The sequence below is a fragment of the Neophocaena asiaeorientalis genome, unplaced genomic scaffold, assembly GCF_003031525.2.
Source record: "Neophocaena asiaeorientalis asiaeorientalis breed wild unplaced genomic scaffold, Neophocaena_asiaeorientalis_V1.1 scaffold256, whole genome shotgun sequence".
Taxonomy (NCBI): Eukaryota; Metazoa; Chordata; class Mammalia; order Artiodactyla; family Phocoenidae; genus Neophocaena; species Neophocaena asiaeorientalis.
Window position 1 is genome coordinate 5,914,956 of NW_020185324.1, and position 26,121 is coordinate 5,941,076.

The following is a 26,121-nucleotide window of genomic DNA, read 5'->3' on the forward strand; positions in this document are numbered from 1 at the left end:
GGGAAATGAAAATTAACCACCTTAAACAGGTATTGCCTAATTAAAAAAAAATTGATGCTATAAGATAAAAGGGGAGGTGGGTGTGAGAAAGTTCCTGGAATGAAAAGTATGATAGCAGAAATTAAAAATTCAATAAAAGCATTAAAAGAAACATTTGACAGACCCTCCCAGGATATAGAACAGTGGCAGAAGAAATGTCTTCAGACAACTTTATCATAGTCTTTTTTGAAGGGACAAACATTCATTCAAGTGTCATAATAAAATAGAGACATTTCAGAATTGAGAGTTCTAAGTTTACTTCTCATGCACCTTTCCAGAAAGCACCAAGAATATGTGAACCGAGGAAGATACAGGATCTATAAAATAAAGGGTTCAACATAGGAAAGAAGCAAAGAAATCATAAGGATGATGACAAAGTAAATATCATGTTGATAGCTGTGCATTAGACTTAGTAGGGCAATGGGCATAAAGAGGGATGCCTCCAAGGGCGGGGGGGAAATGGAAATGATAAGCTATGTAGCAGGTTTGACCACATAGAAGATTGTATTGAGAATTGTTTTGTCAGACCTATTAAGGAGTATGAGATGACTTAGGTATAAGTTTAAAGAAAAGCAAGCAGGGCTTCCCTGGTGGCGCAGTGGTTGAGAGTCTGCCTGCCGATGCAGGGGACACGGGTTCGTGCCCTGGTCCGGGAAGATCCCACATGCCGCGGAGTGGCTAGGCCTGTGAGCCATGGCCGCTGAGCCTGCGCGTCCGGAGCCTGTGCTCTGCAACGGGGGAGGCCACAACAGTGAGAGGCCCGTGTACTGAAAAAAAAAAAAAAGAAAACCAAGCAAATGAAACCATGTGGACAATTACCAAGTTATTTAAGGAAAGATTACTGAACACTACTTGACCCAGAAGTGAAAAGTATTTATGTAATCATCATAATGAAAACAGTTTGGTATAATTATGTTGGGAGGTTGGGAAAAAATGGGTAAATGAGAATAAAAAGCTAATGTCTAAAATTAATAATGTTAAAGCAGTGTAAACACATGGTTTAAAAAATACGCAGGTAAATAGAAGAAGATAACAGCTCAGAGAATTCAAGCTGGTTGCCTCCTCACTGAAAGAAGACTACTTCAGTAGTTATTTTTGTTTGTCATAAGCCTTCTAGCACTGTTTGACTATTTATGTGTATGTATTACTTTGAATAATAACTTTAAAACTAGATGTACATGGAGAACATCTCAGAAAATTCATCACAGTGTTTTGTGTGGTTAGCAATTCAGATATGACTCCTGTAAACTAATAACTCATGATGTCCTTTTAAGGGCTGTCATATCAAACATACTAATTGAACATGAACATGTTTGGTTAAACATTAGCCAATTTAGCCATTCAGACACGTAGAAGGAATCAAATATTCCAGGTCATGGCAGTAGCAGAGCAGGATAGTAATAAAGCACCACCAGGTTTCTGTATGGAAAGTAATCTAAAACTAATAAGTAAGCATCTAAATAATTTTCTGAGCATCCAGATAATTTTCACAAAGCTAGGAACCTTAACTTGTTAGATTCTTCGCACTTAGTTTTAATAGTATTGACAAATTGGTTTCTAGGATTGTAGGGGATGAGAAGGAAAGATGATGTAGGCAGGCTAATTGTTGCTTAGAGTAAGTGATAGCTGATAGTAAGAGAAGAGACAGATAGCTGTTAAATTCTAGCACAGGCATTGAGAAAGAGTGGTCCAATGCCATATGGATATAAAGATTCCAAAACAGCTTTATAGTCCTTTTGAGGACTTGTATGTGACAGCTCAATTATGTTGGCATTGACCTAGCCACTCTAGTGCAGCCATTTAGTGCCAAGGAGTTTTCGAATTTACCCATTTTGCCACTTAATGTAAAACATCTCCTAATTGCATCCCTGAATCTGACCTTAAGTCTGATACATACCTAAAGGATAGGAATCAAGAATGAGGTGTGGAGCAAGGGAAGATGAAGTGACGATTTGGATCACTTCGGACATGCACTGTATAATAGAATGGTATATAAGGTTCGTAGTTGCTCAACTCAGAAAGGGCTGTCAGTCATTTTAAATGTGTGTTGGTTCCCTTGAGAATTAACTTCTATCTTTACTGTTTTTTCCCCTAAGATTCTTTGCTCCTCTCTCTCTTCTCCCTCCATTCCCACTCCCCCCAATATAAGTTACACTGGTCAGACACATTTATTTCTAATTGATAAATAGATATGTCTGCTATAGTGGAATTTAAGTATGTTTTTCATTTGAGAACCTAAAGGATGAACACCTGATTTTTACGTTTGATTGTGTTACTTTATTTGATTGGCTATTAGTCACAGAGTGGAGGAGAATTCAGTATCTTTCTCTTTAATCCTATGTATTTGCTTTTTTTTTTAGAGGAAGTCCACAAGTGAAGGGGACACCCCATTTTAAGGAAGAACAGTGTGCTCCAGCATTAAATTTAGAGATGAGGAAAATACTGGATTTGCAAGCACCCATCATGAGGTACAGTACTTTGGTTAAATTTAGCATTTTGTGATGACAATATACAGTGTAGTTTGTTAATCGCATGAGCAGTAGGAAAGTTGATTTTCTTTCTTTTCATTGAGGATCATTTTTTTTAGTCCTAAAAATTCTTGATTAGCCCTTATAAAAAATGTAAAATTTTACAGATGGTACATTATTATACTTAAATTACTGTAATAAAGCCCACAATTTGGATATACCAACTGTAATTTTATTTAGAAATTTATATTTTTTGATAAGATCTAGAATTGTTTAAATGGTATAACATAGTACATGTTACTTAAAAAGATACTCATGCATTTGTAAAAACATTGAGGGCACTTTCTCTTTTCTTTTTTTTTTTTTGCGGTACGTGGGCCTCTCACTGTTGTGGCCTCCCCCGTTGCGGAGCACAGGCTCCGGACGCGCAGGCTCAGCGGCCATGGCTCATGGGCCTAGCCGCTCCGCGCCATGTGGGATTTTCCCGGACCGGGCACGAACCCGTCCCTTGCATTGGCAGGCGGACTCTCAACCACTGGGCCAACAGGGAAGCCCGAGGTCACTTTTTCTTGAAAAAACTTCCCAAATATGTTGTTGGGTTAAAAACAGTGAGGTATACTGTACATAAAAATGCTACTATTTTATTTTAAAGCGAGCTGGTGGTGGTAATTTATGTGTTGTTCTGGAAGAATACGTAAGAAACTGGGCATGAGAACTGAGTGGCTAGGGGGGACAGTTTTGGAAAAAAGACTTTTTACTATGTAGTCTTATTGTTGACCTATATGGATACAATACGTGAATATAGTAAACTATATGAATGTAATACATATGTTTCTTAAATTCTTCTGATTCACAGTTCTAACTGGAGGCTTCCTTCATCATTTCTCTTGTTAGAATACAGTACAGATACTAGAACATGTTAAATAGAACTGTATACAAGTGGCTGGCTATTGTCTTGCCTTGTTTAATCTATCTTTTTTTACTTTAAGTCTCCTCAGAGAAGAAGAATGCCTTTTTGTTGTTGTTTTTATTTGTTTAAATGTGATCAGGGCTACAGGAGATTGAGTTCAGGTTACTCTTTATCTCAGATTTTATTTCAGAATAGAGATCCTTTTCAAGTGTGTAACTTGTGTAAGGAATTTTGAATGTCTGGGTTCCAAGCTGGATGGAACTGTACAAGCATGGCTTTCTATCTCCACCTGGTGGCAAAAACTGTGTGGTTCATGGATATAGGATAGAAAAAGAGCCTTTAAAAAAAGAATTCCTGCTGTCTTGTACAAGTTTAACTTGTCAGATGCTAGTTTTTAATCTACTAATTTAGATGATTGGAAATCTCTCATTTTCTCTCAGACCTTCAGTAAAATGATTGCATTTCAGAGCAGTGTTATTATTAGCACCTGTAACATGTACCTTCTGGAAATTTGATTGGAGAATTCCTATATACTTTTGAATTGAGTGAGGGGGCATAAAACTTGGCCTTTAAACCAACTGTTTTCCCTCCCACTACCAAAAGTTAGTCAAATAAAGTTAGGGACAATGATTATGCTGTTGCTTATAGGCATAAGATTGCAAGAGTCTGCCATCTTTTAATTTTTGATTGAAGAAAGAATTGGATTAATGTTAAGCATCTACACCTTGTTATTAATTGAGGATAGAGAATATATAGAAAGTTAAAAAAGTACTGGGACTTCCCGGTGGTGCAGTGGTTAAGAATTCGCCTCCCAATGCGGAGGATGCGGTTTGATCCCTGGTCAAGGAACTAGATCCCACGTGCATGCCTCAACTAGGAGTTCGCATGCCACAACTAAGGAACCCGCCGGCTGCAACTAAGACCCGGCACAACCAAAAATAAATAAATTAATTAAATAAAATTTTTTAAAAAAGAACTGATATAATTTATAATTAAAACTCTTAGTCTATTTCTAACTAATACTAATAAATACTACAGTTTATTATCTTCCTTCTTCCCAGGCACTTAGAAAGACCCATGTAGTATATATAATATTTAATGTTAATTAGGTATTAAACATATTTACATATTTGAGAATCGGTAATTATGAATTATTCATTTTATATTAAGAATATTGGATTAATCAGATTCCAAAATCCTATTATTCTCCTCCCCAAATCCTATTATTCTACTTCTAAGATCCTAAATTAAACAACAACAGCAATAACAAACACCTGTGGTATACCACATAGCTGTTAATAAAGCCCATAGAAGTCAGTGATTGTAGAGGGCATAACTATGCCATAACTAGAGGCATAGTTATGCCTAAGGGCATAACTTAGAGTATCTTTATGTGTATTTTGTGTGTACTTACACGTAGGGGTGATTTTCAATAAAAGTCAGTACAACATGTGAAGAAGTAGGATATAAATTATTGGTACAGGGTCATAACATCCCCCAGGTGGCAAGAATTAATCCTTTAGTTCTTAAATCTTTGTGAGAATGGGAATCCATGGGGACAGACCCTTGGGTGACTTGAAACAAGGCCTATTTACTAAACTTCATGGAAATATTCAGTACTTTAACATCTGATATCAGCCTTTAATTGAAAGTTTGTTTACTTTCAACTGTTTAATTGAAAGTTTGTTTACTTTCAATTAATTGAAAGTTTGTTTACTTTCAACTAAACGGGGAGGATCTATCCTTTTTTATAGATTGTTTATCATTTTTGTCACAGTTATTTGTTAATTCCAATGTCAGGATTGTTTGTGAGTCTATTTACATTGATGGATTTTTCTTGACTCTGGGTCACATTTTCCTGTTTATTCAGACATCTGGTCATTTTTAATCACAGTACTGTGGATGATGATGATGTAGAGATTCTGAATTCTGTTAACTTTGTCAGAGAAGTGTTGAGTTTTGCCTAGAAGGCAATTAAATTACTGGAGGGTAACCTTGATCTTGTTCCTAATCGTCATATGCAGTGATTCTTCCAGGGAGATACAAGCTGGGGAGGGGGAGAATGTGGTTTGAAAAAAGCGAGGCTGACTCCTGCTGAATGAAAACCACTGGTAAACCAATGACTCCTCCACTAAATTGCCTCTCTTGTATCAGGTCTAAAACAAAGTTTTTATATTCTAGCCACCACATGCTACACATAAATTTTACCACTAAAATACAAATTTGAAATAAAAGAATATATAATATTTTAAAAGGTGAAATTTCATTAAACTGGGAATTGTAGTTGACTGCAAATGCTCTGAAGTTCAAGAGATGGAGCTCAGTAAGGGGACATGTTATTCTTATCTTTTTTAATATTTTTATAGTTGGGAAGAAAGTACAGTAAATTCTTCATCATCTGAAATATATGGTGTAATAAGTCATTGAACTCAACTTTCCAAAGAATTAAAAGTTAAAGAAAACATTAAAAACGTTCTTTTCACCATTATGGATTAAAATATTTCTGAAATAGTCTCTTAACTTCTTAAGTATGAAAGGAAATTTAACAGTACATAATAGAGTATATAAATAGACGTTACATTTTTCATTCTTTCTTATACTTAATTTTTTTTTTTTTACAGCATTTGATACTCTCGAGTACTCTTTCTTAAGTCCGTCTTATTCCCTTGGCTTTCTTGATACCAGTTTCCACTGGTTCTCTTTCTTTCTCTCTGCCATTATCTTTGTACTCTCACTTTTGGATTCCCCTTCCCTCTTGACCTTCCTCCCACAAACATTTGGTGCCATATGTAACTAACATTGCCCTAGGGACTTGGCATTATAGGAGTAAACAAGTCAGGCATTTATTGCTGTGCAGTTGTAATTGTTAAATCTCTCTGCAAGTATCAATAAGTGCTGAGATCATACTACATAATTACTTTTCACTACTTAGTCAGCTGAGAGGTCTTCTGCAGGGAGAAACTGTATTTTATTCACCTCTGAATCTCCAGCCCAGCATAGTGCCTGTCACAGAGCTCAGGCTTAATTAAATGTTTGTTGAATGGATGCGCACAATGTGAGATTCTTTGATACCCTAGAAATACTGTGGTCTAGAACTGTGCTCTCCACTACAGTAGCCACTAGTCAAATGAAGTGATTTAAATGTAAATTACAGATAAAATAAACAGAATTAAAAATTTAGGTCTTCTGTCACACGAGCCATGTTACAAGTGTATAATCACCACATGTGTATAATCACCACATGTGGCTAATGGCTACTGTGTTGGATAGTACAGATACAGAACATTTCCATTACTGGTGAAAATTCTGTTGGACAGGGTTAGAGGATTGTTACCTCTACACTCCATGTCTCCAGATTGTCATTCTGTCATTAGTTCTTTTCATGGTTTCTCTGTCTCTTTCCTTTCTTGTCAGCTGTCACTTATCCTTCCATCTTCTAATTTGCTGTTTCAGTATGTCTAGTTTTTAAACATAATTCATCAGGTTTGTGACTACAGCAACGCGTGGTCTTTCATTTTTTTCAGAATTTCTGATTCTAGATTGAATTATACATAGATAAAGCTGATATATAGCTAAATTGTAGATAAATGGCAGTTTTGTTAAGTGGTTTTATGATCTTTGCATGAATATTCTCCAGAGCAGTTATACTCATATTCATTGCTTACCCAATATGCTTTTCTTAAAAGGAAATTGATTCTAAATTGCTTACTTCTCTACAGTTTGCAGTCTGTGCTGGAAGATCTCCTGGTTGCTACTTCTGATGGACTTCTTCATCTTATTCACTGGGAAGGAATGACAAATGGGAGGAAAGCTATTAATCTTTGTACAGTACCCTTTTCAGTAGATCTCCAGTCATCTAGAGGTAGTTACACTTTTTTCATGAGACAGAACCAGATGTTTAATATTTTATATAAACTAGTTAGATATTTCTTATGGATGAACATTGGTTTTTCTACTTTGGAATTAATTATGCAAGGGAGGAGGGTGTGTGTGTGTGTGTGTGAGAGGGAGAGAGAGAGTAGGAAGGAGTAGTTCAGTTGTTTAGTGTTGTTAGGTCATTATGTTTGCCCTTTTAACTGTCCTTATATGGTTTGCAAGCAAAAATACAAGAGAATTAATTTACTATATTTATATTCATATTTCATGTACTTTTTTTTCATCAGCAGGTTCATTCCTGGGCTTTGAAGATGTGCACATTAGAGACATGGAATACTGTGCCACACTTGATGGGTTTGCTGTTGTGTTTAATGATGGTAAAGTTGGATTTATCACACCAGTGTCAAGTAGATTTACTGCAGAGGTATGACTTATTTACTTGGAATGTTTATTTTTTAATTTTGCATTTATTAATTTTAGTCTTTATTAAACCCCTCCCCTATTTTCCTTATTTAAGATTTTTTAAATCAAAAACTATACATATAAATAGTGTAAGTAGACAATTCTATCGACATGTTAATGAAAAATGATAGTTCCTTTCCTCCTGCTTGTTCTCTTCATGCCGTTTTCATTCTCAGAGGCAACTACTTCTTATTCCTTCACTGGTGATTTTGCTATTTATCTCCACTACTCTGAGTATTTCCTGTAATTTTTAGTTTTTAGGCTGTGTTCATTGTGGAAAATGACCATGTACTTCCCACTTCCCTGTTCCCCCACCCTGTCTGTAAGTTCTTCCCATCTTCCCAATATAGTTATTGTGATTTTGATTATATTAGTATCCGTTTCATCTTCTTGAATAAATTTCTCTTGGAGCCTTCTGGACGATTGCTTACTATTCGTACCTATTTAACACAGTTGCATTTTTAGGCTGTCCATCATTATCATCCTGTGGATTTCCTATATTCCTTTATTTTTAGATCCTTTCAGAGTTAATGGTTAATTAATATTTGATTCATTAATATATGAATTTGGTTGCTGTGACAGAGACCCAAAATAAGAATTTGGATTCACTGAAGGCTATGTGGGCTTTGGTGGGTTTGGTTGACTGTGATCTTCATCATAGGGCGAGCTAACTGGGTTATTTCTTTTCCTCCCCACTCCGTATCCAGTGTCTGTTGGAGAAGAGTCCTGCAGTCTTTCTCAGAGAATATGTACCTGGCTGGCCCAGTATTTTGGGGTTTGAGTTATGGAAGAGTTAGACTAGAGGGTCCAAATTCAGGATGTAAACTGCCATGTATCCCTATTTTTGGTGTGGTCTAGAGACCACTGAGATTTTTTTGTTTTTCTCTAAAGAAAAACTCCAGTTTTCTATTGGAGTGGAGGTGGGATATTTCTTAGCTGCTCAGACTGGGAGGTAGGCAGTCCCAGCTACTGATTAAACAGGCTTTAAACCAATCCTACTGCTTTTAGTTCAGCTTTTGAGAGACATTTAAATTCCAAGGCCTTTTGTGTACCTTACAATGTAAGTGTGGCTGTTTTTCAACATCATTACTGCTAGTTAAGGATTCTACTCATCCACTTGCTTCCCAGCTTCCAGAATTTTCTGATACCACCTCCTCTCCCATTCTTTGTCCTTGCCAACATATGCATTTTGAAAAAAATCTTTTTCTGTTATAAAAGTTGGGGTTTTAAGAGTCAGAGAAGCTAAGTATTCATGTTCAGTCTGTTTAATGGAAAGGATTTTAAGTTTTCAAGGGCATATTTTTCTATATGGTATCAGCTTTCTGTCTGATTTACTTCACTCAGCATAATGCCGTCAAGGTCCATCCATGCTGTTGCAAAAGGCAAGATTTCATTCTTCTTTATGGCTAAATAATATAGTTGACCCTTGAACAACATAGGTTTGAACTGTGCAGGTCCATCTGCACCTGGGTTTTTTTCAGTAAATACATACTACAGTACTCTGTGACCTGCGATTGATTGAATCCACAAATGCGGAACCAAGGATATGGAGGGACAACTGTAAAGTTGTATGTGCCGGGGGTAGGTGCCCCTAACCCCCATGTTGTAAGGGTCACCTGTATATTCCTGTGTGTGTGTGTGTATGTATGTGTGTGTGCCAAATTTTCTTTATCCATTCATCCATCAGTAGGCACTTAGATGTTTCCATATTTGGCTATTGTAAATAATGCTGCATTGAACATGGGGGTACAGTTGTCTTTTTAAGTTAGTGTTTTCTTCTTCTTTTTTTTTTTTTTTTTTTTTTTTTGAGGAAGTTCCATACTGTTTTGTGTAGTGGCATACCAATTTACATTCCCATCAACAGTGCACAAGGGTTCCCTTTTCTCCACATCCTCCCAACACTTATTATTTCTTGTCTTTTTGATAATAGCCATTCTGACAGGTACGAAGTGATACCTCATTGTGGTTTCGATTTGCATTTCCCTGGTGTTAGTGATGCTGAGCATGTTGTCAGGTACTTTTTGGCTCTCTCTGTGTGTTCTTTGGAGAAATGTCTATGCAGATCATCTGCCCATTTTTTAATCAGAATTTTTTTGCTATTGTGTGAGTTTTTAATATATTTTGGATACAATCTTTTCTCACATATATGATTTGCAAATATTTTCTCCCATTCAGTAGATTGCCTCTTCATTTTGTTGACATACGTTTGGGATTTAAATGTTTTTACTGAAAACAAAAATATTAGAGCTGGAAAGTGAGTGACTCATTTCTGAATATCAGCTTGTATTAGTATTTGGTTAAAGAAAGTTTTCTAGTAAATTAAGGATTTAAAATAATGAAAAGTAGACGTAACATTGTTAAATAAGTTATAAGTAGAAAATATAAATTACAAGAAAACAATACATATCTATTACTGGTAATTGGGAAATACACTAATGCCGTATTTATATCAGACATTATTTAAGTGCTTTATAAAAATCCTGTTTGGCATTGCCTTTTTTTTTTGGCTGTGCCGAGCGGTGATGCGGGATCTTAGTTCCCTGACCAGGGATCGAATCCACGCCCCCTGCAGTGGAAGCGTGGAGTCTTAACCACTGGACTGCCAGGGAAGTCCCCTGTTTGGCACTGTTTAATACAGTTAGCAAATGGATTAAAATATGTCAGATTATGCCACTCCTCTGCTCAGAACCCTTCAGTAGGACAAGATATTTAGGACAAAACCTGCTGAGGACAACTAAAAGAGCTGGAGAAAAAATATTTTTTGAATGTGCTTAACGGCTTTGGAGAGCTAAAAAGACTGTAAAGAGCTAACAAGACTGGTTAGGGGAGGCCAGAGGCCCAATGAGCTAAAAGCCCAGTGTTTGACATGACAATGAGCATGAACAAACAAGGCTGTATGCAACAACATGCATGAATCTCACAAACATGTTTAGTGGAAGCGGCTAGACACAAAAGAGTACATGCTATGATTCTATTTTATATAAAATTGAAGGAAAACAAAAAACATAGGCAGCTCTGAATCAGTTCTGTGTGGACGCATGTTTAAGTGTTAATGGTTTAAAGGAAAAGAAGGAAGTGATTACTATGTAAGTCTGGATATTGTTTCTTTTGTGGTAGAGGTGAGGATAATATTGATCAGGAGTGACACTGTTGGGGGACTTGTGGGTACTGGTAATTCCTAGCCTGAGTGGTAATTAAACAAGTGTTTACTTTGTGATATTATTGTGATGTACATTTTTGCTTTTGTATTTTTCTCTAATGTATTATAATTCATAATAGAAAGGGTTAAAAAAATTAAAGACACTCCAGATGACTCCCCATATATGAATTGGAGAAAAAGCCAAAGTTCTTATGGTGACTTTCAAAGCCCTATAAATCTGGCCCCCTATTTCATCTGTTACCTCATTTATTCCTTCTCCTTCCCCCATTCCACTCCACTCCATCTGCACAGGCCTCTTTGATGTTCTTTGAACATGCCGGAAATGCTACTGTGACAGGGCCTTTCTACTGCTGTATCTCCGAAAGTACTTTCCTCAAGAGGCACCTTCATAGGGAAGACCTTTTAATATTACCTCTTTCCCCATATACTCTCTTCTCCTTAATTGTTGTATTATTTTTTTCTGTAACATTTACTAACCTCCCACGTGATACTGTACAGTTTTTTAAACTTGTCAGTCTCTTAACAAATGTAAAGCAGGGATATAGCTAGGGATTTTGGTATGTTTGAATATCTGCAGTATCCTTGGCACCTAGAGCAGTACCTGGTGAATAGTAGGCACCTGGAAAATTTTTGTTATTGGGATGAATAGACGAATTTCAGTCTAGGCAGCAGTCCAAAGAAATAATGCTCAATGCTGTCTTTGCCATTTTTGTTAACTAAAATAATGTCTAGTTTTATTATTAAAATTGAATAAATAAAATTCCTACAAAAAAGCAAATATTCCATATTTAGATAGTAGATTCTATAGTTAGGAATTTAATAAAATCTATACTATTATATTTCAAACAGTTTAATTATATTGGATCATCTAATTTTACTATCGTGATAATCCAGAAATAAAGTGCTGTATTGTAGTGTGCTGATTTTTTGTGTTTACTAAACAGTCATGATGACCTTTGCCTTAGAAATTTATGATCTAGGATGCCCTTGATTTGACAAATAAAAACAGACAAGGGAGCTGAATCTATTCTGTGTCTGTATTCAGAATTAAGTAGCATATAAAGCTTAATAATAATGTCATTCATTTATTGAAGCTTAACTTGTTGAATTCCAGGCATTGTATTAAGTGGGTTACTTGTATGTAAGTTCTCATTTAATTTTCAAAACACTCTAAGAGGTAATTTACAGATAAGAAAACTGAAGCTTGGAAAGGTCAAGTAATCATTTTAGCAAGTCAGGGGTAGATCTGAGATGTTATGTCAGACTGCCAGATACCATACTACTAACCACTGTACTATAAAGCAAAGGAGTAATAGAGAATAGTCAGCAATTGACAAATCATGAATCACTTCTAAAGGATAGATGAAATAAAATCGACCATTTTCGATTGATCAGGAAAGTTCAACACTATGTGCTAGGTGACAAGAATGATAATAGTGAGCAAATTAGATGCAGTTTCTACCATCAAGAGGTTTACATTTTAATAGGAAAGTCGTCTTCATTTAATTTGAATTTACAGGTCAGATATCCATTTTTTAGTGTTTTATGAATAGATTAACACTGGACTGAGCTCATTTGGGAATATTTATTGAACCAGTTAATGAAATTGAGGTTTTTAAGGGAGAAAATCCAGATGGTAGTTCTGATGGGATGTTTTCCTATCCAGATCAAACCATATAAAGAACCATATAAAGCCTTATAAAACTGTGTTCATTGAAGGAGAATTGTATTGATAAAAGTATATTTGGGGAACATGCTTTAAATCTTAACTATTTTTCTTAATTTTAGCAACTTCATGGAGTTTGGCCACAAGATGTTGTTGATGGAACTTGTGTAGCAGTAAATAACAAGTATCGACTGATGGCGTTTGGTTGTGCGAGGTAATTGATACAGATGTCTGCATTTTAAGACTTACTGCCAAAAATAGTGGGTTTTTTTTTAAACCGTAAGATATTCTTAACACACTTGTAAACTTTATTGTGCCTTTCATAATTTATGAATCAGCCTTAATATAAAATTTAAAAGCATTTTAATAGATTGAAGCAAACAAATCTAAAGGGCAGATTTTGGAGATTGGGTGTTTAAGTTTGTAAAAGTGAGCTTTTTTTCAGTGGTAGGAAATTGAGTCAAAAGTTAAGAAGATTAAATCAGTTAAAATTTAGGTTCTTTATTGTTTAAAAGAAGATCAGGAAGAATGTTTTCCTTATTTGGAAACAGTCCTTTCTTTTTAAGACATCAGTGTTGACTTGCCTTTGAATTAGTGGGTGTGCCTTAGTTAACAAGCAAATTAAAAGCTTATACATAAAATCAATTTCTTGCTTTAATTCAGATAATTCAGGTTTTAGAAGTAAAATTGAATACAAATTATTCATTCAACAAATATATTTGTGTCTGCCATGTGCCAGGCACAATTCTAAGCACTTGGGATACATTAGAAAACAACAAATATACCTGACTTTTTTGAGCTTTATGTTTTAGCTCAAATAAAAAGATTATATCAGATGCTGAGAGTAATGCCTTAAAATGTGTATAGTGCTTTTTAGTCTTCAAAACTCTTTGTTAAATATAAAATTCCATTTTGACCTCAAAATATGACTTAGTGGTTCTGTAGAACATAACTTCTAATATTGTTTCCAGCTACATCAAGGTAAGGATCAAAGTATTTCTATCTGTATAAGTAATACACTGATAGTGTTATAAATCACTGCCTTCATTATACTGTCAATAATCTGTTTGTGAAGTAGGAAATCCTTATCCTCAACACATTGCTTCTCACTGAGGAGATAAATGTAGAAAGTAAATTTAACTTAGTGTAAGGAGATAAGGAAAGCGTATTTTTCTTCATCATTATGGATTTGATTTGGTCACATTTTGTTTAGAATTTTTAAATCTATGTTCATGAGTACAGTTTGCTATAGTTTTTTTTTTTTTTCTCTCTCCTGGTTAACCAAGGTTGTGCTTGTCTCATAAGACAAGTTGAGGAAGGATTTCTCTCTTTGCCTTCTTTGTTCATCTTTGAGTGTGTGGCTGAATTTGTCAGTGAAGCCACCTGAGCCTAGAATTTTCTTGATTACTAATTCAATTCAGTTTTAAAATAGACTGAAGAACATTTAGATTTTTTTGTCTCTTAGTCATTTTGGCAGGTTGTATTTTTCTAGGAATTGGTTTCTTTCATATACACTGTCAAATTTATTGGCATAGAGTTTATAATATCCTTTTTAACTTTCATATTGTAAAATAAAAACAAACAGGAAGGTGCATAATCCAAATATTCACAGTTTTACAAATAATTATAATACAAACATCCATCTTTTCACAACTCAGTCAAGAAATAGAACATTGCCAGCCTATATAAGTTTTAACTCCTGCCACTTCCTAATCATGACTCCCATCCCCTCCTTAACACTTAAAGGTAACCAATTTTGTCTTTCATGATAATCATTTCCATTTTTTTTTACAGTTTTACCACTCATGTATGCATTCCTAAAAAGCATAATTTAGTTTTACCTAAGTTTGAACTTTATATGAATAGAATCATATTCTGTGTTTTGTGTCTTGATTCTTTCAGTCAACGTTGTGAATTCTTCCAGCTTATTTGCCAGTAACTGAAATCATTTATTTGGGACTGATTTATAAGTAGTGTTTTGGTGTATGAATATATCATACTTTGTCTGATTTCCTGTTAAAGGACATTTACATTATTTCTTGGTTTCCAAAAAAGGAGACATTCTCTTACATAAATGCATCATCTTTAGTCAAACACATGGGAAAATTAATGATAAATCCCTAATAAGATCTAATATTGAATTCATATTCAGACTAACCCAGTTGTCACCAAATTTCCTTCATCTCTTTTGTTTTAATCAGAATCATTCAAAATTCATGAATTATATTTGGTGACTATTTCTCTTCAGTTACCTTTTGCCTATAAAAATCCTTGTATCTTTTTTCTTATTTTTATGACATTAACTTTTTTTTGAGTCTAGGTCAGTTGTTTACAGAATATCCTACATTCTAAATATGTCTCATTGTTTTCTCATATTGGCATTTAATTAGTTTCTGTAACACCTGTTTGAATCTTGAAAGTGGTTCTTATTGAGCCAGTATAGTCAAATGAGTAGGAAGCTCACATCAGCATTTAGAGGAAACTGACAGAGACGGGAACAGTGGTGGGTGTGCAGTTCTACATCACCTACATTTAGGGCTAGCACCCAGGGGTCTAGCAGGGCCAGATTTTAGAAGCCAGGATTCTAGCCCTTCTTCCAGGATAATGAAGATGGAATCTTGGCCTTCAGGCTTTTAGTTACCTCAGTTTTCATGAGTTGGGAGAGGATCAGCCCTTCTTATGGCATGATCGTGGGTTGGAGTGAAAGTTTTGTGATTATAGCTACGTGACATAACTGACCTAGTGGCTTCTAGCCCTGATCTGCCAGCATTTACCAGGATTAATTGACTTGAACACCTTATTAGAGTTCTATAAGAAGCCAGCTTTCTTTTAGGATGACAGTTTACAGCCTAATTCTTCCCCTTATATTTAAAGGTTTGATTAGATTCTGGTTAAACATTTTTGTCATAGGTGTTTTGTACTTCCTATGGCATCATGCAGCAATAACATTGAGTGGTCTCAGTATTGATGATGCTAAATTTGATTACTTATGGTGGTAATAGCCATATATATCTCTATTTTAGAGAGATGTTTTTTGCTTTGAGATTAGTAAGTAGTGTCTTTTTAATGAAATATATTTTTCTTTTATGGTGGGCTTATGAAAAATGGAAAGAAAAATATTTTAAGTAATATAGGCACTATAAATACTTAAAACGTTAATTGTCAGTCTTTTGTAACTATTGACATAGCACCTACTTTTTATGTTAGAAATATCTGGACTCCTCACTGACTTGTTAGAGTTCAGCAACCCAGTTAGCACTTGACAGTTGTTAGATGCAAAGCAAAAATAAGTAAATACCTGCTAGCCACTTAGTGCTGTCTTTCAGCAGGGTATCTAATTGGGCAGGTAGTCTGGATAGATACCTGTTCCAGGCATTTGGCTTCTAAGTTAGAGTAACAGATCAGATTTTCTCTCCCACCTAAAATAGCCAAGAAAATGGACAAAAGTATGAAACAAGTGTTTTGAATTCAAGACATAGGACACCAGGCAACAAAGGATAGTGATCCCTGAAAGATGAGAAACTAAATAAGAAAACTCTTCAACTGCTCCAGCTTCAATTACTTTGAGAGAATTTCCAGCACAAGGATGGAGAGACAGGGCCTGGCAGATTCCCTGGGTTGAGTGTGTGGAAAGGAAATGAGAGTCTGGGAGACCAAAGCAGCTGGGGCTCACAGGCCAGACATCAGAGGAGAGAGTGGCACAAAGAGAGAACTCCAGAGAGCTGTAGAGGGTTTCTTTTGAGTATTGAACTGAAACATGGAAGACAAAAGACCCAAATCAAACATTACAGAAGAAAAGATTAATAAACTTGAAGAACACAGCAAGAGAAATGATGCAAAATGAAACACAGAGAGAAAAAAAGCATTTAGAAACAGAGCATCAGTGAGCTGTGGGATAACTTCAAGTGGCCTATTATTGCAGGTATTTTATTTAGTCCCCATCCTGATCCTTGAGAAGAGTGGGGCCTGGCTGGAAACTGATCAAAGCTGCTGTGAGGAGATCATCTAACTTCTCCTACCTTGAAGGAGTACAGATAAGGGTCAGAACATTCTGGCAGTCATAAGCTAGTATCATCCTGATGTGTGCAAAAGCAGCCTTGGATTTAAATTATTTTTAAAACAACATTTATGTTAAATTTTCGATCTGAGAATGGCTCTGTAAGCAGAAATGATATTTTTTGTGATCATTATAATTCAATTTTGAAATATAGCTTAGATGTAATATACAGATTCTTTGTTTTGGTTTCTGGCCCTTTGTAAGTTTGTCCCTTGTAAAGATTTTTTAATGGAATAATGATACTTACCATGTGCATAAGAGTATGTATCATGTGTATACATACAAAAGATAATATAAGGTAAAAAAATAACAAAATGAAGATTTCTGAACGTTTCCAGCACTGCACTGATGTAGCCCCCATTTGTCTCTCTTTAATATTCCCCTTTCTCCACCAGGGCAGTTACTAATCTGGAATCTGTGTACATTAGGTCCTTGTTGTATTTTTACCACAAATGTATTTAACTATGTTTTGAATGTTTTTCACAGTATAGAAACAGAATTATACTATTTATATAGATATATAGATAGATGGGTGGGTAGATAGATATGCTCTCCATTTTAATGCACATGACAAAAATTCATTTTCAGTGCTATATGGTATACTACTATATAAATATACCACAGTTCCTCTTTCCTTTGTCTTATTGCTGGACATGCAGATTATTTCCATTTCTTTGCACTTATTCCCAGTACTATAATGAACATTATACATGTCTCAAAGACAAGGATATTTCTGGGGTATATCTGTAGGTGAAATTGCTAGATTACAGAATATGCATTTGTTTAAATTTAAGAGATGACTGCAAATTATTTACAAAATGGTTTTGTTCTAGTTTACACTCCTATCAGCAGAACATAATATTTCCCATAGTCATGTTTTTTTATATTTGTATTTGTCTTTTTACACTGAAAGTCTTTTTGATTTTTACAGTGGTTCTGTACAGGTTTATACAATAGATAACACCACTGGAGCCATGCTACTATCTCATAAACTAGAGTTAACAGCAAAACAATATCCTGGTGAGTCCTCTTCTTTTTTTTTTTTTTCTTCTTAATTAAAGGTAATATGTGTAGTGAGGTTTTAAATTAAATGATGGAGGCCAAAGGCCAAATATTGTTAAAATATGTAACAACATTCTCTCTGACCCAAGGATTTCTGTGTCACTAGAGGCTCCTGGGTTACCTCTTCATTTAGTTTTCTCTATCCTCACTTAGTTTTAGCCCCTATATTCCTTGTCTGGGTTTTGCTTTAGACTCTTGCCTGATTTCATCGCCTCTGTTATTTTATGCCTTCCAATTCCATTTATTCATTCAACAAGTAATTATTGAGTACATACTATAGGCCAGACACTGTTCTAAATGCTGGTTACACAGCAGTAAACAAACCAGAAAGTCTCTTTCTGAACCCCCTTAGTGACTGTTGATTGAATCCTGTCCACAGGTGTAAGTCTAAAGTCTGTATTATTGGAAATGTTTTTGAATGAAACTAACAGAAAACCCAACTTACTATTGCTTAAACAAATAGGATTTATTTTCTGTAATAGCAAGAAATCCAAAGGTAAGCTGCTGTTGGCATTCATTTGGCCTTTCTGTCATGATCACAGGGTAGCTTCTGAGCTCCAAGCATTACTGCTGCATTTGAGTCAAGAGGAAAGGAGGAAAGAAAGCATCTATGTGCTTTTTGATCAGGAAAGCAAAAAAGCTAGATTGAATTTGAGTTCTTCCAGAGAAGATTACTGTTTGTTTCTTCCAATCACCTGGGAAAACTACATCAGTGTGGAACCCTTTGCATTATATTCTCTGTTTGAGATTTTTTTGAATCATACAAGTTACACAAATTACAGATCAGACTGAGGACTGGTTTCTGGTTGCAGATTCTCAGGGGAACTTCTTTATTTTCCATTCAATACCATGGACAAAAACAGGGAAGTGTTCCTTGCTATTTTTTCACCTTCCATGTGGTAGAGTTTATTTCTCATTCTCCCTTGTTCATGGAATCTTTGTAGTCCCAGCTTTACGTGGGTATCTTCTATTAGATTCCCTGCCTTGGCCAAGCTCTGAGCTTTATTTCCTGTCCCTCACATGCTGTGAGTCATCAGATGTAAAAGTCAGGTCTCTAGGGTTTGGCAGAAAAATTCAGGGCAAGAGCACTTGGTACACTCACTTACCTCCCAGTATTTTTGGATATTTTGATGTGTTTAAGTATTCTGTTTAACATTTTAGTTGTTTCAGTGTGGAGAGTCATTCAAGGTGTCATTTCGCTATACTGCCAGAAACAGAAATTTGCTCCTTAAGTTTTTATCATTCTTATTGCATAGCCTTTAAAGGTTTGCATATATTTTTTTCTAAGGACACTTTTTGCTGCAACTGGCAAGAATGGGGTGTTGTGTATTTTGATTGGGTTTTCTAACCCTTTTATCTGTTTAATTTTCTATCCATACTAATGTTGTGATGTTCAGTACAGTAGCTACCAGCCACATGTGGCTGTTTAAATGAAACTAACTGACATTAAAGAAAATTAAAACTTTTCTCAGTTTCATAGTCACACCTAAATGTTGAATAGCCACATGTAGCTAGTGACTGTCTATTAGACCAAGCAAATATAGAACATTTATCATCATTTCAGGAAGTTCTCCTCATTGCTTCTATTGATTGATTGACAGCACTGTATTGAATTTTTTAGATTGTTTCCTTTTCTCATGTTCTTGGAATGCCAGTTCTCCCTTTGGTTATCTGCTAACTCTCACTCTTGCAGTTTTTCTTATGGGAGAGTGCTGCCTTCTTGAGTTACATAACTTTAGACTATAAAAACTGCTTAAAATGTCGGGAGACTTGTGCTGTCCTGCATCTTGAACACAGACAAGCTTCTGTGTATTTTTCTGGCTCCACTGGCTGATTTTTACAGGTGGCAGCACCGCAGGAGTCCTTACGTGATACAGCGGCTTCCATTCTGATTCCCAGACTCACGCCAGCCTGAAACCCCTTTCTTGTCTTTGTATAGGATGTGAGACCCCAACTCCCTAGTCATTGCTAGGTCCCATTCCAACCTTCTGTCCCTATATTTCTAACCTTTTTCACCTTACCACTCCCCACTCTTCACACCTCCGCCCCCTGGGCTGCCTTAATTCAAACACTAACCAAACTCACTTTCAGTTTTCTCCTTTCTTTCTTCAGAGTTCAGCTCTGTAACAGAAAGTCTTTGGATTACGTTTTACATTTTTCTCATTATGCAGGTTATCACAATCTATGTTTATGGTAGGTTACCAGCTAGATAAATTTTCCATATTCCTGTCACTTGAAGATTAGGTTAACTGTCATTAACATTTTAATGTATATCTCTACAACTAGATTTTAATGTGTGTATAATACTTGGAAAATAGATATGCATATTATGTACATATGTATATATATGTTTACTTGGGATTAATAGGAATACTGTTTATAACCATTCTGTAAGCTTTGATTTGAGTTTGTATGTTTCTTCTTGGTTTGGTTTTAAATTTCGCTCTTAAATGTGTAAAGTATACTAATAAGATACGAGGTTTCTTATGCATGTTACCATTTATTTATTTGGTTATTTGTTTTGTTTTAGTTTCATCATTTGATATGGCTTTATTGGGCATTTTTTTTTCTATTTTGATAAGAATTTTTTTTTATTGGAGTAGAATTGCTTTACAGTGTAGTGTTAGTTTCTCCTGTACAATGAAATGAATCAGCTATATGTATACATACATCCCCCACACCTTGGTCCTCCTTCCCCCCCCCCCCCCCCCCCCCCCCCCCCCATGTGTTTGTTGGCCATCTGTATATCTTCTTCAGAGAAATGTCTATTTAGATCTTCTGCCCTTTTTTGGATTGGGTTGTTTGTTTTTTTGATATTGATCTGCATGAGCTGCTTGTATATTTTGGAGATTAATCCTTTGTCAGTTGCTTGGTTTGCAAATATTTTCCCCCATTCTGAGGGTTGTCTTTTCATCTGGTTTATGGTTTCCTTTGGTGTGCAAAAGCTTCTAAGTTTCTTTAGGTCCCATTTGTTTGTTTTTATTTTCATTACCCTAGGAGGTGGGTCAGAAAAGATCTTGTTGTGGTTTATGTCAAAGAGTATTTTTCCTGTGTTTTCCTCTAAGAGTTTTATAGTGTCTGGTCTTACATTTAGGTCTTTAATCCATTTTGAGTTTATTTTTGTGTATGGTGTTAAGGTAGTGTTCTAATCCCGTTCTTTTGCATGTAGCTGTCCAGTTTTCCTGGCACCACTTATTGAAAGACTGTCTTTTCTCCATTGTATGTTCTTGCCGCCTTTGTCGTAAATTAGGTGACAGTATGTGCATGGGTTTATCTCTGGGCTTTCTATCCTGTACCATTGATCTATATTTCTGTTTTTTGTGCCAGTACCATACTGTCTTGATTACTCTAGCTTTGTAATATAGTTTGAAGTCAGAGAACCTGATTCCTCCAGCTCTGTTTTTCTTTCTCAAGATAACTTTGGCTATTCGGGGTCTTTTGTGTTTCCATACTATTTTTTATATACATAAATAATACAGTTATTCATATACTTGAATTATGGTGGGAAATGCTAATGTGAGGATTCAAACATAGGCAGAGGAAAAAAGTTTTACTTACTCTATTAACAAAGGCTGTCTTCCGTAGGCTAAAATCTGTATACAAGCCCTTTGTGGCAAAGGTACTTATAACAAAAATTTATTAATACTGCAGATGTAAAGAATTTTAATTTTAAAGAGGTGAAAGCTATAGATCTTTTGAATTGCTGATGGGAAATGCTGCTATGTTTCATTTAACTATGCAGTGAAGAAACTTGGATTTTACTACACAATGAAATTTTCTCCTTTAATAATTATATATGAAGAACTGTTATTAGTTAAAAGAAGATGTAAGTGCCTGTGGTACTGAGGCTGGAGTTTACCTACTTAATCCTAATGTAAGGTTAAGCTTCAATTTATTTTAACTTGGATCTCTTTGATATTGCTGATGGAACATGGAGATCATGGTAAAATATTATTTTACATTTTAAAACACCTCATACTTAGCAGAGTAGTTTGACATTCAATGTTGAATCATTCAAGGGAAATATTATTCCCATCTTACAGAAACTGATTTGCCCAAATCCAAAGCCTTTTTAAGACTACACAGTTACAGTTATTTAAGCTAATAGTGGCCAGAAACGGTTTTTGGTTCATATAAATCACTTGGGTACTGACTTTGTTCTGTTTAGATCAGGTCAAGGCTAATGACCATACTGATTTTAAATAGCCCTAAACGAACAGAATTCATCTCATTATTTGAAGCAGACATGCCTTTCTGCTTGTTTCAACTTGAAGGTATAGGCTGTAAAAAATACTAAGTATTTATGAAGCAATCATTTATTTTTAACTCTTCTCACAATTTCTTAACAGACATTTGGAACAAAACAGGAGCTGTTAAATTGGTCAGATGGTCTCCTGACAATAGTGTTGTAATAGTGACCTGGGAATATGGAGGCCTTTCTTTATGGAGTGTATTTGGAGCTCAGCTGATTTGTACACTTGGAGGAGATTTTGCGTGAGTCAATAAAGAAATTTTAGATGAAATAACTCCATTTTCTCCAAGACAATACACATACACAGAAACTTTGTTATACAGCTACCATTTTGCCTTGACTCTGAACCCAAAACAATTTGTAAGGTTCAGAATTAATGTATTCAGAATGTATTGTTTCCTCATACATCCATCCTCTTTCCATCCTCTTAAAACTGACCATTCAGTGAAAATGCATTTATTTATTGAACCCCTATTGTGTATATGATAACATGTTAGATTCAAAGCTAAATCAGACATGAATCTGCCTTCAAGTATCTTATTATCTAATAAGAGTGGTAAGCTATATACATAAATAACTAGTCGGAAATGAAAAATTACATTATCTCATTGGGTTAATGTAGGTTAACTCAGTGGGTTGATAGAACTGGGTTAAAGTCTCTGTCCACTTCATATACTACCCTGAACTTCAGTCCTGACATAATGAACACACTTTCCCAAACTGCATGACCCTGTTAAGAAGTTATTTAGTAACTGGAAGACTGTATCTCAGTGATATACCTAGGTGTATTAACCAGGAGTCTCATATTTCATACAGTATTGTGTATTTTTCTTTCTAAGGAACAAAATCAGTTTTTTAAAATTAAAGCTAAATATTACATGCAATTAGAAGACTCTTCTTAATTAAGTTTCTATTGTGTTTCAGTTATAGGTCTGATGGTACCAAAAAAGATCCCCTTAAGATCAACTCTATGGTAAGTTCTTTCTATAAAATATTGATATGGTGTGGAAAACTTGTTTTTTTCTTCTTCTTCTCTCATGTTGATCTGATAAAATTACAAAGCTATTCTAGTCTCAGCAGACTCTTACACAGTTCTTGCTTTGATAAAAGTATTATCTTTAAAAATCAGGAGGCTGCCCAGTTTTCAGTATTTGATTTTGGTTTTGTTTAGATGTGTCCAGCAAGCCCTGTCATCTCTGTGAACATAGTAACTGTTCAGATCAGGCCTTTGTTTTTCCAAAGCATACCTGCATTTCTTATGTGACTCAATTGTACCCACTTCCCATGGCCTCCTTTCTTTTAACATAATGTGAAATGCTCATTGGGTCTTTTTCCTGGAAGACATGTGCTTGTACGTTATTTGAGCATATTTAAAATTTTTTCCATAGATGTATGTCAAAAGAATTGCAGTCCCTGTTGTAACAATATTTTTACTATCAATTTTCAAGAGTTTCTGTAGAAAGCAGTGAGGTGTAACCCCTGTCTTTACATACAAACATTTTCTTTCTATAGCCCTCTGTGTACCATCTTTGAGGAATTAGTGGCTGTGAGGCTTATCACTACCTTTCTCTGCTGCTCCACAGAGGAAGGCATTTTCTGATCATGGGTTTCTTGAAGAATTAAGACCACCATGGTTGCCTTCAGTAGGGGTTCCCAACCTTTCACCACCAAGGATCCCATTTGATGGCTCTCCTCACCTCCATATTTTAAAATAAGTTTTCAAACACCATTTCTCTGACTGCCGATCAGTGCTTATGAATGCCATGCAGCAACCAGTGTTACCTGCCTCACTAAGTTAATATTTTAATCACAACTAAGAATCTAAGCATTTTAGTTATGCAGCCAAAACTTTTCATGGGAAAGCAAAAGTTCTATTAAACTTCCGAAATTTTGGAACAATTCATGGACCTCTTCTCCCCCCATTAGTATTTTCTTGGCCTTGCAGATTGGGAATTACTGATGTTAAAAAAAATTTTTTTTTTTTTAACTCTCATGGAATCTGGTTAATAGAATATTAAAATGAACTGGGCCTGGAGAATTTATTTGAACCCTCTCATTTTACAGAGGAAGAAACTTATACCCCAAGAAACCAAACAGCTTGGCCAAGGTTGTACAACAAAATGGCAGCCAAGCTGGAGTGCAAAACCCTAGTCTCATAGCCTCCAATCCAGTGTTCTTTGTTCTGAACAAAACTGCATCTGTTTGGGTGCTTCTTTGTAAAGCTTCGGCTATGTAACATGGGTCTTCTCTCTGTAAGGAATTTCTTTGTATTTGAGAGGCAGTTAAATTAATGGAGAAGTTACAGAGAGCAGTAGGCATTTCTTAGGTTTTGGAGCTAAGATTGGTATGTAGTGTTTTCACTCTTCTAAGTGGAGAGCAGTGATGGTTTCTACTGGAGATCTAAGATGTAGTAGATGTAGGTATAATTCTTGTCTGTGTTGTTTGTCATGGTTCCTCCAGCCTTCAGAAGTCATTAATAATGCTGTTGTTGGTTATTTCAGAATTTGAATATTTCAAACCAGGAAAAAATAACAAACTTTTTATTGCTTTGATTTTCTTTCCGACTCCCGTCTTCTTTCCCCCTCCTCTCTCCAAGAGCTGGGGTGCCGAAGGCTATCACCTATGGGTAATCAGTGGATTTGGTTCTCAAAATACTGAAAATGAGTCTGACTCCAAGAGCGTAGTTAAACAGCCTAGCATTCTACTATTTCAGTTTCTCAAGAGTGCACTCACCGTAAACCCTTGTATGGTAAGTTTATTTAATTAAAACTCCGTTAGTTTTTTTTAGTGGCTTTCATATTTGAATATGACTCTTCCTTATGACAATTTTATTTCTGAGCAGGTTTTGCTTTTTTTTGGCCTTGTGGCATGCAGGATCTTAGTTCCCCAACTAGGAATTGAACCTGTGCCCCCTGCAGTGGGAGCATGGAGTCTTAACCACTGGACCGCCGGGGGAGTCCCATGCTTTTTTTTTCTTTTTTTAATAGGATCACAAGCAATTTGAGGAAAAGCAGTGTTTACAGATTCACTTGAGTAACCTGAATAAAATTTAGTCTTTGCCTGAATAGCATTTCTCAAAGTATGTTCCACGAGGCACTACTTGTGAGAAATATCAATAGCAATTACATAGGACAAGAAGAATTTCTGTTGTCTTTTAAGTGTGAAATAAAGGAGTTAAACAAAGCTGTAGAGATTTCTTTAACATAGGACTCGAGTCTTTAATATACTGATGTGCATCATGAAAGTCCAGGAGTTGGTATATAAAAAGCACTGTTTCCCAAGCTTATTTAACTATGAATTTTTAAGGAATGCCTAGAAGAAAATAAGCCTAGAATCCTGCTTTGGGAAACACTGCCCCAAATTATAACATAAACTCATGTTTTATCAGTCTGAAATAAGATATTAATATGATATATTGTTGATATATAGTAACAGTGATATGTTATATGATAGGGGTGCATATCTTAGTATCTACCACCAATGGGTTTTTAAATATTTGGTGCAACCAATTTCTAATTAAAATTTATAACACATTGAGGAAGAATGAAAATACCCTGGATCTCAGACCTCATTACTATAGCTGAATAATAAGAAAAACAAGAGTAGAGGATTTCTCCTCTGCTCGCACATCCCAAATAAATAATTTAAAAGCACTCCGAGTTTTATATCAAGACAACATTTGGACTACCATGGGAAGGTGAGTGGCTGGGGTGCTGATCTAATTTAAAGAGTGAGTGAATAATCTGCCCACATTTGAAAACACTCGCCTTTAATTAAAAACCAGGGCATAATCACAGAGAGTTGAAACTATATTTTTGTCTAAATATCCTCAGAACCTGGTACAATCCTTGGTACTAACCAGGCTTTCACCAAGCAATTATTGAATTGTTCTGAACCAGGACCACAGATGTAGGCCACTCTTCCTCCTCCCCATGATTTAAAAGATTCTCCTGTATCCAGTTATCCCTGTTTGTAATCCACTCCCTCTTCTTACCATGTGGGCACACGGATGAGCGTATACACACAAACAGTTTGACCAGACATGTTTTCTTACTACCATTCATGAGGTATCTTATATGAAACTAGTTTGTAAACTGTAGACATTGAGTAGTCTTATTCAGTTTTCAGGTGGAAAATCTCTCATAGCATTGCCCTGGGCATGTTTTGGA

General features: G+C 35.5%; 1 protein-coding gene across 3 annotated transcripts in view; it reads left to right on the forward strand.

The window, feature by feature from the left end:
• The window catches only part of RIC1 (RIC1 partner of RAB6A GEF complex), a 135,755-nt gene that overhangs the window by 80,543 nt on the left and 29,091 nt on the right, over window positions 1-26,121 (forward strand). For 2 of the 3 annotated variants that reach the window (XM_024734278.1, XM_024734277.1), the window contains 8 exons: window positions 2,400-2,507; window positions 7,137-7,279; window positions 7,581-7,717; window positions 12,704-12,795; window positions 17,570-17,658; window positions 22,050-22,194; window positions 22,877-22,925; window positions 24,549-24,701. In XM_024734278.1, the coding sequence (XP_024590046.1) occupies window positions 2,400-2,507; window positions 7,137-7,279; window positions 7,581-7,717; window positions 12,704-12,795; window positions 17,570-17,658; window positions 22,050-22,194; window positions 22,877-22,925; window positions 24,549-24,701 (916 nt within the window). The remainder of the gene's footprint in view (window positions 1-2,399; window positions 2,508-7,136; window positions 7,280-7,580; window positions 7,718-12,703; window positions 12,796-17,569; window positions 17,659-22,049; window positions 22,195-22,876; window positions 22,926-24,548; window positions 24,702-26,121) is intronic. The other variant, XM_024734276.1, reaches the window with a different exon arrangement.